General features: G+C 32.8%; 1 protein-coding gene across 1 annotated transcript in view; it reads left to right on the top strand.

Moving 5' to 3' along the window:
* The window catches only part of LOC129459675 (uncharacterized), a 161,507-nt gene that overhangs the window by 133,302 nt on the left and 13,966 nt on the right, over positions 1-14,239 (top strand). Inside the window, exons 5-6 of the mRNA XM_055236722.1 lie at positions 3,523-3,617; positions 10,416-10,467. Coding sequence (XP_055092697.1) covers positions 3,523-3,617; positions 10,416-10,467 — 147 coding nt within the window. The remainder of the gene's footprint in view (positions 1-3,522; positions 3,618-10,415; positions 10,468-14,239) is intronic.

Raw genomic sequence — 14,239 nt, 5'->3', positions numbered from 1 at the left:
GTGATACAGGTTGAATTTTCTTTTAAAAATAATTTGGGTAAAAGATAAGAGATCAACTGTATACTGATTTCATGGGAATTTAGGTCAATTTAACTATGTCCCAAGAACTACATGTGTAGCACTTGCTGGGACTAATGATCAACTTGACTTGACCTGGCAAATTCAACATTAGCAACAGGTGAGCAACTTTATTAGAAGCAATTTCTATGTCAAATAAATCCTGGAAGTCATTGAAGTTATTTTAATACTACAACAAAGAGCAGAACAACTGATGGAAGAATTAGGCTCTACAAGACTTAGATAGAAGACTGTTCGCCATTCATTAAGAGAAAGGGTGAGGCTGCAGGTCTCAGAAGCCCTAAGGTTAGCCTTCAGCATGGATTCTTGTCAGTCATGAATCATTCTCTGACATGAGATCTTGAAGGTGGAATCCAAGTTCCTTAGAGGCAAAGCAGTGTGGCCTTCTACCTACAGAGTTCATACAAGTGTTTTGATTAATACGGAATAATTTGTCACCAGAAGCTGAGTTACTAAAAGATAATTGGGGAAATTTCAGCTCACATTGTAGGAGAGATAATGCCTGTCTTAATTAATAGTTTTGACCTGAGTCAAGTTGGGAGGTGTTTTAATTAGAGACCTTGAGGCTGGAATTTTTTAAATAACACCAAAAAATTCAACAAAATAAGCTGTATTTTTTTTCCTAAAAGAAGACTCATGACAGTTCACCAAAAATACACTTTTTAGAGAAGTTTTGTTGTTATTTTCCTATATGTGAGGCAAGTCTCTCTGCTGAGAGGTTGACTCCACTTCACTCCTATTCTTGCCACCTCTGAACTCTGAATTACAATCCTAGACCTGGCTTTGATCCTCTGGAGTGTCACCAAGGAAGGACATCAGAAACTGGTGGAGTAAACCAACTTAAAGATTTTTCCTTGTCTAGGTTTCCTTCAGTTTTATACTGAGTCTCTTTTATAGAACTTTCAGATATAGAATGCTGCTGTTCAAAATGCCCTCTAGCTAGGCAGTTTTTGATTGATCCTAACATATGATACGAATATGGTTCCAATAGTTAGAAAGTCAGGATGGAGATGACCATAAAGTTGAATAATTCAATAAAATAGGAGAATCAGAGATTGGTATCTAGAGTCTTGGAGGTTGCCTCAACTAGAGAGAGGACCATGCAAGAGAAGGACTGAGGAGTTGATTTTAGGTGTTCCAGCCAACAGATCAAGTAAGAAATCAAACAAGTATCATCTTATCAGATATCACCATTCTCTTTTAAAGCTAAGAATGAGGGACCTCTCTTTGGTTATAACTTAATACTTGCTGTGGCAAAATGTGCATACTTACAAGAGAAATGCAACTCTGTGTATATGCATGAGTACATGTGTTTACAAACACAATAAACAAGAAATTCTTTAAAACAAAACTAAAAATAGTGAAAAAAAATCACAATTTTCTTTCAGTATTCATGAATTTTGTGTTTCCAGGTCAACTGTTTTTAGTAGGATAATACATTCAATAGGATGTATAGAGGATAAAGATGAGATGTAGCTGATTTAAAAACGTCTAGGTTCTAATATCATTGAATTAAGAAATTAAGAACAATAACTCAAGTTTAAGACATCAAGTCAAATTTTCTGCCCAGTGCTCCTGTCAATAAAATGCTTTTTTCTTAGAATATGAGTTATATACCACATTTTATTAAATTGTTTACCCTATATTGTGTACTTAGGCTACAGTTCACCTAGATGCAACTATTCACACATTTTTCTGTCCTTAATACATTATTTCTTAACTCTCCACTAAGAACAGTTATCTTCCATGGTGGGTAAATTAGTCCTGTCATATTAAGAGTTTGATATTTTCTTTTATAAATGTATGCTTTAATTTATTACAATATTTTGACAACTTAGAATGACTACCAAAAATTTAATTCTTAGGGAATTTAATATGTGTTGTCTTCTCAGGGCTGAATATTACTTTTGCCATGATATATTTTATTTTCAAAACATTGGTGAATTATATTTGTGAATATTTTATTTAGAAATTTATTTCACTAGAATTTTAAAATTTGGTTGTTATGTGGTTATAGAGCCAATAATGAAAAGTTAAAAAGTTTCACAACTTTTCTTGTGCTCTCAAATAGTGTAAATAATGGAAACTACTTTCTGAAGGCATTTCAGAACTCAGAATAAAATAATCTCAGTGTATTCTAATCTAGGACAAAATATATTTACTATTTTCATAATTTCCAATTGTTTTTTCCTTCAAATTTTTATTGCTTATTCAGCCAACTTCATTAAATAAAATTTTATTTCTAAATTACCTGTTTTACTTGGATTTTCAGATGTAATGGTTCAGTGTTGTATACGTCATTCTACATATGCAAATTATTTTTATTTTGTGAAATGATAAAAATACATTAAACTCTATAGATCTTTCATCATATGCCTGGGTACATACTCACCATCCCATATCAGAAATTATTAATATTTTTATTGTATTCTTCAAATCTTATGTTTGATCCCAAGTCCCACTTTTTTCAAAGATAATTATTATTTAATTTATTACACAACTGTGTGTGTATATATGTGTATCTATATATAAATCTATATATGTACATAAATAATTTATATTTTATATATATTATATATGTATATATATTGCATTTCTCTTGTAAGTAGGCACATTTTGCCACAGCAAGTATTAAGCTATAACCAAGGAGATGCTCCTCATTCTTAGCCTTAAAAGAGAATGGTTATATCTGATAAGATGATACTTATTTGATTTAGTATCAAATAAGTATTTGTGAATATTTTATTTAGAAATTTATTTCACTAGAATTTTAAAATTTGGTTGTGTTATGTGGTTATAGAACCAATAATGAAAATTTATGTATATATATATATATATACACACAAAAAAGTATATATATATGTATATATATATACACACACACACAAATACATATGTGTGTGTGTGTATATGTGTGTGTGTATATATCTATATACGTGTATATATATATATATATATATATATATATATATATATATATACTTTTGCCTGGGATTAGACACATTTTTCCCTATTCCTCTGGCTATGTACAGTTAAAAACTGAGACATATATAAAACGTATTCTGAAAGGCGGAGAGAGAGAATCAGGCAGTTTAGGAACCTCGGTACCGGAGAAATGATGTAGTGATGAGTTTCCTGGATTTTCTTTTTGATTCACATATTCCAAACTGCGAGCTGGCTAAGATAGTAACCTGGTAATGCCAACAGAAACATATTTTTAAAAAGTTCTGACAGATGCCTGCTGTTCCTAACTAAAAGAACAGAAAAATGGCAATCTAGCAAGACAGAAACTTTTATACAATAGACTCTTTATTGAAGAAAAACACCTTAAGAAAGACCATGGTACCACCCTCATCCAGCCAGCAAATGCAGAGTTCAGAGCCTAGATTTTCATTGTCTCTAGGTTGTAGTAAAGTTTATAAACCTCCCTTCTGTACCCTACAGGGCTGGTGTCAGAGAAGGCTGAGTTGGGTACCAAGACATTCGTTCTCTCCAGGTGGTAACAAGGACCCTCACATGGTATTAACGAAGACCAAATGGTAAGCCTCCATTTTCACTTCTACCTTGCAGTAATGAACTGTTACTCTTTCTTTTCCTCACTGGGAAGGTGTTAAAAGATGTCTCTTGGAGAGTCAAGGCTTTCGCCATCACAGTAGCAATAAGGCTTCCCCCACCAGCTATCTTAGTGTAAGTACGGGCCATGTGAGATACAGAAACAAGGCACCCCATCTCCTACTAGACAGGGAGATATTAGTAGAAATCTAGCAGTGAGCCAGAACTCCTACTATCTCACGATAATTAGTACCTTCCCTCCTTGAGTATAGATGTCGGCCAAGTGTAGAACCGAATTTCTGTCCCCTTCTGGCAGTAACAAGGGGGTGCCCCACTCTTCCCCTGCCAAAGTGATGTCAGAGAAAGAGAGCTAAAACAGGCTTAAGTAAGATGCAGCATTTCATAATACCCAAAATGTCTAGATATTCATATAAAATTTTACATCATACCAAGAACCAAAAAGATCTCGAACTGAATTAAAAAGATAATCAATAGATGTTGACACTGAGATAACAGAGATATTAGAATTATCTGGCAAAGATTTTAAAGCAGCCATGATAAAAAAATACTTAAATAAGCCACAAAAAATGCTTGAAACATAAAAATAGGAAGCTATGGCAAGGAAGTAGAAAGTCTCAGTAAAGAAATTAAAGATATAAAGAAGAACTAAGTAAAAATTATAGAACTGAGAAATGAAATAATTGAAATTAGTAACTCAATGGATAGTTTCAACAGCATAATGGATGAAACAAAGGAGACAAAGACCTTGAAGATACAACAACACAAATTACTTAATGAGAATAGGAAGAAAATAGACTGAATAAAAAGTAGACAGAACTGGGCAGGAACAGTGGGGTTATAATGAAAAAACAAACAAACAAAAAAAACAAAAAACCTAACATTCATGTTATTAGAGTCCAGGAAGGAAACAAAAAAGGTGAGGCTGTAACAGTACTTAAAAAATAATGGCTAAAAATGTCTCAAGTCTGGCAAAAACAGAAACATATTAGTCTAAAGAAGCTAAGTGTGATAGTGTCAGCTGTCAACTTGACTTGATTAAGAAATACTTAGAGAGCTGGAAAAACCTTATTTCTGGGTAGGTCTGAGAGGGTATTTCCAGGAGAGGTTGGTATGTGAGTTGGTGGACTGGCTAGGAAAGATCTTCCCTCAATGTGGATGAGCCCTATCCAATTAGCTGAGGGTCCTGATGGAATAGAAAGGCCAAGGAAAGGCAAATTCTTTCTCTTTCTATTCTGCAGCTGGAATACCCTTCTTCTGCTAACCTAGTACGTCCAGGCTGTCCAGCCTTTGGATTCCAAAACTTACACCAGTAGCCCCTCGGGTTCTTGGGCTTTTGCCTTTGAGAGTTACATGATTAGTTTCCTTGGTTCTGAGGCTTTCAGACTTGGACTGAGCCATACATAATGCCAGCATTTCAGGGTCTTCAGCTTGCAGATGACTATTCACAGGACTCCTTGGCCTCCATAATCAATTAAGCCAATTCCTTTAATAATCCCCTCTTATCTATCTATCATCTATCTTATTGGTTATGATTCTCTAGAGAACACTGACTAATACATTGAGCAAACTCCCAACAGGATAAAACAAAAAATATGACACCAAGAGACATGACAGTTAAACTTCTGAAAACTAAAGACAAAGAAAACACATTGAAAGCTGTAAATGAGAAATGCCACATTACCAATAAAGCAAAAAGAATTCTAATAGGCAACAGATTTCTCATCAGAAACCATAAAGGCCAGAAAGAAGAGAACTATCAACCAAGATTCTATATCTAATGAAAATATCCTTCAGGAATAAAGAGGAAATCAAGATATTCTCCAATGAAAGAAATTAACATTAACTGGAAGTTTATAAAGGAGAATATTCAAACCTCCAATAAGTATATGGAACAATATTTAACATTATTTACCATTGGAGAAACAAATTGATTCCTCCATGATATACCACTTTTTCACCTATGGAATAGCTAAAGTTAAATAGATTTACAGTATTAATTATTGGCAAGGATGTAGAGGAACCGGAACTTGTATTCACTTTTGGTGATTGTATAAATTGGTTAAAAGACTTTGGAAAACTGCTTGTATTTACTAAAGCTAAACATATGCCTACATCCTGACTCAGAAAATCCACTGCTACTACATACCTGAAATACATGAGTGCATAGATTCTCAAAAATCATATCCAAAACGATATTTACAACAGGTTTATTCATATTTCCAAACTGGAAACAACCCATAAATCTACATATAAGAAAATTGATGAGTGGTAATACACTCAAACAATGAAATACTACCAACCTATAAAAAAAAACTACTTACCTATAAAAAATAAATACTACCCACCTATAAAAATAAATGCTACCCACCTATTAAAAATCAATACTGCTTATCTATAAAATAATAAAATCATAATATGCAGAATAATGTAGATTAATTTTATCAACATTATGTTGAGCAAAAGAAGTGGGACACAAAAGAGGATATATTATATAAATCCATTTATGTGAATTTCAAGAATTGACTAAATGATGGTTAAAAGAGCCAGAATAATTAGAAAACTGAAGGTGAGAAATGAACAGAAAAATGAATGAGGGAATCTTCTGCAGTCTTGAAAAATATTGTATATCTGATTTTGGGTTGTACAAAAACTATCTTCAAGCTCTACACTTTTGTGTGTGTGTGGACAGGTGGACTACAACTGGCTGAAGTGTGTTTTCTAACACTAAATTATATGTGGACCTCTACAAAAAAATCCAAAAAATTAGCTCTGCATGGTGGTGTGTGCCAATAGTCCCAGTTACTGGGGAAGCTGAAGTGGGAGGGTTGCTTGAACCTGGGTTGAGACTACAGAAAGCCAAAATTGCACCACTGCACTCCAGTCTGGGTGACAGAGCCAGACCCTGTTTCAAAAAAAAAAAAAAAATTACAATTTGAGGTTGAGCTTTTCAAATTCTGAAGTCCATGCAATCTCCGTTATGCCATCTTGCTCTCCTAAAATAAATAATACAATCTATATCTAATTCTAAAGTTCAGTTACCCTGAAACATGGAAGAGAATGTGTCCTGAATAATAATACTGATGACATCATATTAATATAGGAACAATTCAACATAATTCATCAACAATTCTGCATAAAATATCACCTCAAGTGAAGATTTATTTATGTTTAAAATTGGAATTTCCCTATTTATATTAAAGGACAAATAAAAGAGTAGGACTTTGGTTACACTCATGGTGTGTGGCTTCAATAGTAATACTGACAAACTATTTGAAAGGTAGGAGTTTTCTTTTTCTACAAAGATTTAAATTATTTGGATATACTGCAAGACTGCTTTTTAAGTATAAACATATTTAAAAAGGTAAATAGCACATAAAGAGAAATAAGACATTAATGTAATATATAATATTAAATATTAAATATAATATTAAATATTAAATTAAATATTAAAATAATATGTAATTGGATATAATATTCCCTATGGATCCCTTCAAATTAAGGTATTCTCACTAAATCTCTCCCAACCTGTCGCTTATCTGGCTTATCTAATTCTCTCTCAGGCTTTCAGTTATCTCCGATGTGCTGAAAATTACCAGTTTTGTAGCTTTAGGCCAGACCTCCCTCCACTTCTCCCATCCCCTTTGCTATCTAAACATTTAGTGGATACTTCCACAACAAAATGCACTATAATAAACTCATCATCCCCTCCTCGCAATCTATTTATGTATTCTCAAAATCATATTGCAATATCACAGTTAGCCCAGTCACCCAGATAAGAACATTGTGTCATACTTCACCACTTTCAGTCTCTTTATGTCTTTGATTATATGCATATAATATCCTATGCATAACATGCTGTTGTTTTTTGTCCCTCTTATTATTTCTATTTTAACCTTTTCTTTAGAAATAGCTCAAATGACTGTAATAAATATCTTTAATTCTGTGCATGTGTCTATTTCTAAGTGTCTAATTATATTATAATCTTGTATATAATATTGCTATATTTCCTATTGGAAGGTAACTGCATCTAGTCCCTTGTCATTAAGACTATCCCACACATGCAGCCTTCTCATATGAAGGCAATGATATAAACAGGCATTTACTCCTATGTATTATACACCAGTATTTATGGACTCTTTTCTGAAAACAGACTGAATACTGAATTAAAAGAGAAGAATATACATCTGCAAAAGTTAAGGCTTTTATTTGTTTAGATCATGCTAGGTTGCTTTTATTTTTCCTATAAAAGGAGCTGAAGGAAATTCTTCTCTTTTTATTCCAAATGAGATCTGACATTTATGGCTGGAGGTCACACTAGGTCCAAAATTTCTGCTCTGAAGAAATCATAAGGGTGTCAAAACACTTTCTCACACTGTTGGTAGAGTTAAAGGGTAGAATTCAGATATTTGGCTTTAACAGTGGAAAATCCGTCTGTCTGCCTCATTCTGTAAGTGAGCCATGCTTCCTTCTCTTGGCTACAAAACCAGTAGGATACTTGAAGAAGGTGAGAGCAATGGGTTGTTATAGCTGTACCCTCCTTGGCAGTATATTTGGGAGAGAAAAAGGAAATGGTGTCTTGTAATTTTTTAAAGAATTTCAATCCAAGGGATTAAAGCACTATCTAATCAACAGAGTGGCAGGAACTCCAGTTTGACTGACATGATCTCACAGATAGTTGTTTTATTTTTAAATTTTTAAATGAATGAATATATGCATGAGAAAAGCAAATATAAAATGTTTATCTTTTGAATATATTTAGCTCTTTTAATTTTCATTTTGGAAGGGAACAATCAGCACTTGACTATTTAACCCAAACCACGTTTTCCCAAAGTGTGATTTGCAGAACCCTGATTTAAGCAGCTGTTTGATAGGAATTAAGTGGTAGAAAGACTTCAACAATCAAACACATTTGGAATCACATAGCTAAGCAAGGTTAAATAAGTTTCTTCTCTTCATGAGTTAGAGCATTAGATGTGCAAACATACCTTTGAATCTGTTGGCATATGCAGATTTTCCACAGTTTTTGAATATGGCACTTTTTAATGGATTGTCTCACGATAAAAATATCTTATGGATTTCATGTTACATACAGCATGCTTTGCAAAATACTACTGTAGACTAACCGTATATATTTTTATATGTTTTCCTAACATTTCTGCCTTTTTATAAAACTATTTTCCTTTCATCCTCTGTTCCTGTTTGCTTAGTTTTCTGACCTTACAAAGCCCCCACTGAGCATGGCTTAGCAGGAGGTAGAAGCTATTTATTGTGGTGACAAGCTAAGTAACCTAAGAGGGTAAGAGCATAAGAAGAGATAAAAGGATGTTATTTAAAAAAAAAAAAATCACTGTTTTTTTTCCTGGTCTACTAGATACTTTATAGACTCATTTCACTATAATACAAATTACTACATAGAATGTCAACCTAAAGTACATCTTGCCTCCAAATCCCTTCTGGGTAGCCATATAAGCTATTCAGCGATTTCATTAGCCTCTGAATTGTCATAAGCCACATACTATTAATAGCATTTAGGTACTTGGGTTTAAGTAAAATATAAAATCTTAAAAAAAAAAGAAAAAGGAGGTTAAAAGTGCTATGAAACTTCACTATAGTTAATAGTACATTGATTCTTTTTCATCAATACCATTCTAACCCTCCTATTGAGTGATTATTATGTTGGATTATTAATTCAATGATTATGGCTTCCTTTTATACTAAAAAGTTCAGGAGTAAATTATAATGGATATAATTCTGAAATTATTTGTTGAAATTCAGCCTGATATTCCTTGTGACTCATTTATTACAGAATTAATAGGTGATATTTCCAAGATTCAGTATTTATGATAAACAAGATTGTTCTGCAATGAAACAACTTCCCATAAAAGTAAATTACATGCACTAAAGAACAGAACCCCACAATGACTTTTTTCTCCCTTTCTATGACTGTAAATCAGATAAAATCATACCGTGCTGTACTTTATATGCATCTTTGAAGAACTAGTAGAATCCTGAATCCTTTACCAGTTTTTGCCCTAGCCAAAGTTCACATAGTAGATATACAGATGGTATAGTGCAGGCATTTAGCACAAAGCTTTGACCTCAAACTTCCATGTAGAACATACAGTTGTGACTTGGTTAGAATGACCTTTGAGTCAGGGTTATTCCTCTAATGCTTGTGGTACAAAGCTTTGACTACAACAATAATGAAAATCACTCCATGCTCTGTTTTTCTGCCTATCTCTATACGTATCTTCTAACTTTTCCCCTTGCTTCCCTCAAAAATTTTTAGCATTTTTAAATTTAGTAATGTTATTCCTTTACTTATTGATTATTGTTGTCAGGTAATTGCATCATTTTCTTCCTGTAAGGATATATTACATTTTTTTAAAAATCCAGTAATATAAATCTTGGTAACTTTTCTGAAGAATTGTAACTTTTTTCTTTTTTAATGAATTTTTTTTTCAAATAAAGATTCCTTTTTGATAGATTTGGAATGAGATCTCTAGTATACTTCATACAGTAGAAAAATTATCCATCATCATTCTTTCACAGATCAAATAATTTAAATCTGGAAAAATAAAATGTTTCCCATTGATATATACCTTCTTAATGGTGAAAACAAATTATATTAAAATCAATTTGCGTGTTTGCCTTGAAGTTGAATGGAGACATATTGAAGGGAAATGTACGTCCCTTGTTCTCTAGGGAGGTGCCAAATCCTCTTTTCACCAAAAAACGACCATTTGTTCTAGCTTTGTTTACAGTTTGAATTTCTGCTTGACTTCTTCTTCAATTGTGAAATCTGGATCTATGCAGGTACATTAGAATATTTTCATAGTTTAGTTTCCAAGTAGCTTTCTGCTTAGGGCCAATCCGATATCAACTATTCAGCAGCTGTGAATTAAGCCAGCCTTAGGGTTGGAATCAGATTTCTTTAGTACCCTCATGCATACCATATGGTTGTTTAGCAAACTGAGACGTTTCTTGGTCCCTAGGAAATGAGATAATATTTCTCTCAGTGACCTGATTTTAGAAATGTGAGTGAGCTCTTGATAAAATTTCATTTTGAGTCTTTGCTCTGCTACTTATAAGCTATCAGTTTACACAGGCTTCCAGAGTTACAGAAGGGTTCTTTGTTGAAAAAAATATATTTTTTTAAATTCTATGCTCAATTATCAGTCAACGTATCACAAGATTGAGCAGGTTAAAAGAAAAAGTCTCTAGATCCACAGAAGGCATGTGACTGAAATGCAATTAAATGCTTGATGATGCACATTGGAAGTGCACAGAAAGAACTAAGAGATTAAAGTGCAAAGTTTCTTGAAATTAAATGGTCTATATGAATAAAATCATTGTGTAACAATAATTTAAATGACCCTTCTCATTAACAATTCTAACAAATACTCCTCTGTTCCTTCTTTAGGCTAGCCCTGTTTACTGCTGCTTACTCTAGGAAATAGAAATTGTCAGTCAACTTGGAACCATTGTTTACCTGTAGAGTTTGTGTTGGTTTTCAAATATCAGTCCTGAAACAATAGTCTCTTTTCCTCCTTTCATGTTTCTCGGAAAGACTTTATTCATTACCACATAGTTCACATGAACCCTACAGGCTTGATAATTTCTTGTCTTTCTAATGTCTGGATACCAATACACAAGATGTACTCATCATCTTAGAGACAAACATGGTGGAATAGAGAAAGGAAAAAAATATATATGTAGTAAAAACTTTCTTTTATATGTCAAAATCACTTCTTAAAAAACTTGCTGGATGAGGTGACTGGCACTTGTAATCCCAGCTGCCCGGGAGGCTGAGGCGGGAGGTTTGCTTGAGGCCAGGAGTTCAAGGCTGTAGTGAGCTATAATTGTGCCACTGAGTGTTTCTTAAAAAACAAAAAAAGAAATATGATTATATGATAGGCAGAAAGCTGAATCATGAAATACATATTTTTATAGTTCTTTATAATTTTCAATTTGACTTTTTAACTTTATATTTGAGTGTCACGAGAACCAAAGCAGTACACAATACACAAACATTAATTTTCCCATTTTACATGTAATGTTAGCAAGTATTTGCAAAGTGTTTAGTATAGTCCTGTTTAGTGAATGTTGAGAATTTGCCTGTTCCAAATGTGCTATATTGATGAGCTTATTTAGGTTTTACAAAACTCAAAAAAAGAAGCACTATTATTTTCCTCATTTACATGTAATGAAGGAATCATCTCATAGAAAGTAAATAACTTTTCAACATCCCACAGTTGGAGTGGTAGAGCCTGAATACAACCCAGGCAATCTGGCCTCATAGAATTTCATCATAACCTTTATTTATTGCCTCTCACATCACAAATAAGGAATAGAGCATCATGAAATTGTGATTTTTTTACATTGTTATGTAAGCATTATTATAATGAGTCTGTTCTAGAGTTCTTGTCTTCTGATTTTAATTTATGAGAGATTAAAAAAAACCTAGTGCTAGTGAGCATATTGAAATTTCTGAATAAAACTTAGGTCAGTGTTTTTCTCAAGTCTAGTGAAATGATTTAATTTCTATATGGGTATCATTCTTTTGATCAATAAAATACCAATCAGGAAACCGTGACCAAATAGTAGCAATTTTTTTCCAATGGTAAATTATGAATTTGTGAATACATGATACATATGAGCGAAGCTACAGTTGCTACATTCTAGTTAAGTGGAATGAATAGAGTCATTATCCAACTAAGATTTATAAGCTCATAACAGGAACTTGTGTAGGTGATTGATATATGTCAGTGAACAAAGCAAAGATCACTATCTTTTATGGTCTACAGACAAGCAAATGAAGGGAAACAAAAAAGAAGCAAAGGAAAAGAAACCCATAGTATAGACATACATTGTAAGGCATTAGGAATTACAGAGAAAAATAAAATATGAAGCATGGTAAGAGGAAATCTGAAAGTTGAAGGGGCTTATGATGGTGGAATAACTATAGTTTTTTACAGGTGTACAGATTAGGTCTGACATTTGGACAAAAATTGAAAAGAGGTAAGAAAGGTAGTCATCCAATTTTCTGAGCAAACAGCATTCCAGGAAATGGAATAACTGCTATAAAGGATAAAATGGGGAATGACTGGTAGTCAAGACATAGTCAAGTGGTCAAGAGAACAGGTTATGTCATTTACATACAATTGAAATGTTAAAAGTGTTAAATATTTAAAGATAGTGACAATAAAGAATCAAACAAATTTGGGGTCCTCTTGAGCACTGGACATAGGTTGCATGCCCATGAAGCTGGCTTTAGTGGTAGACTAAACAATCTTGGTGACAATCTTACATCTTGGGGATTTAAGATTAGAGATGAAGAGGGGCCAGATCTTGTAATACAATATGAGCCATAGAGAGGACTTCTGCTTTGACTCTGAGTGGAATGGGGAACTACTGAATGGTTTTGAACAAAAGAGTGACATGTTTTTGCTTATAGTTTTAAAAAGGCCTCTTCTGCTGCTCTTTTAAGACTAAAATGTAGATTGGCAAGGGTAGAAGCAGGAAAAAGTTGCATTAATGATTAATAATTGAGTTGGATGTAAATACTTTTAAGAAATCTGATGTCTTTGCAGTAAATCTAGTAGGTCTACCTTATATGTGTAAATATGAATGTATATATGGTAGTATAAACATATATTAAGAAGACCAGTTCAAATTAAGAGGACTATGTGGCTTCATGTAAATTGATTATAAGAAATAAAAATAAAACTAGTTCCCAAAATGAGGGTTATATATAGTGATGATTGACATTATATTCAATGTAAATTTCCAGTTATGGAAATCTCATGTATTATTATATTTCAGTTCTGTTGATAATCAGAGTATACACTTAAAAACATCTAATGAATGAAGGCATATGAATCGTCATTGAATGTAACCACAAATCTGAGATAAATATGTGTGAAAAGATTTTTGGAGATAACATCATTTGAAGGAGGTTGCACATTTGACTCTTAATGGTATTTCTGAGTGGTAACATTTATCTTGGTCCTTAGTTAATGCATCCTGAATAATATATTCCTAATAACAATTTTATTATGCTAGCTTCAGAGTTAAACTGAGCAGTTTTTTGTATACATACACATTCTAGGCTTTATAAGTTAAGTTAGATTTACAGAAAGTCAAACATTAATGTTGACAGAAAGTCAAACATTGATTAACATTCACAATATAGAGGAATCCTCCTTCAAGTATTTTTGTCAACTTTTATAAGGAATATTGAAATTCTATATCATTATAAAGTGAGAAAAACAGCCAAAGTTAATTAGTATAACCTATACTGTGAATAAGATTTTAAGAGTTTATTGCTTTCAAAAACAAAAAGATGGCTAGAGACAAATAATTCATGATCTCTAAAAATTTATTGTAAAAAATAAGCTAGGGTGGGATTCTGGATAGATGGATGCATTGTTAGGGTAGCTTGTGAATCTCCCCCAATCTCTTAAATTAAAAAAATGATGGATAAATTAATATAGCAAAACCAAATGTCTCATTGAAATATCTACATAGAATCACATGAAAAAATGGTTTCATAAACTCTAAAATATGTGTGTGTAGTCTAACCTAC

The sequence above is a fragment of the Symphalangus syndactylus genome, chromosome 13 (genome assembly GCF_028878055.3).
Source record: "Symphalangus syndactylus isolate Jambi chromosome 13, NHGRI_mSymSyn1-v2.1_pri, whole genome shotgun sequence".
NCBI lineage: Eukaryota > Metazoa > Chordata > Mammalia > Primates > Hylobatidae > Symphalangus > Symphalangus syndactylus.
The sequence above is the reverse complement of the archived record's forward strand: the minus strand, read 5'-3'. Positions and strand labels throughout refer to the sequence as shown.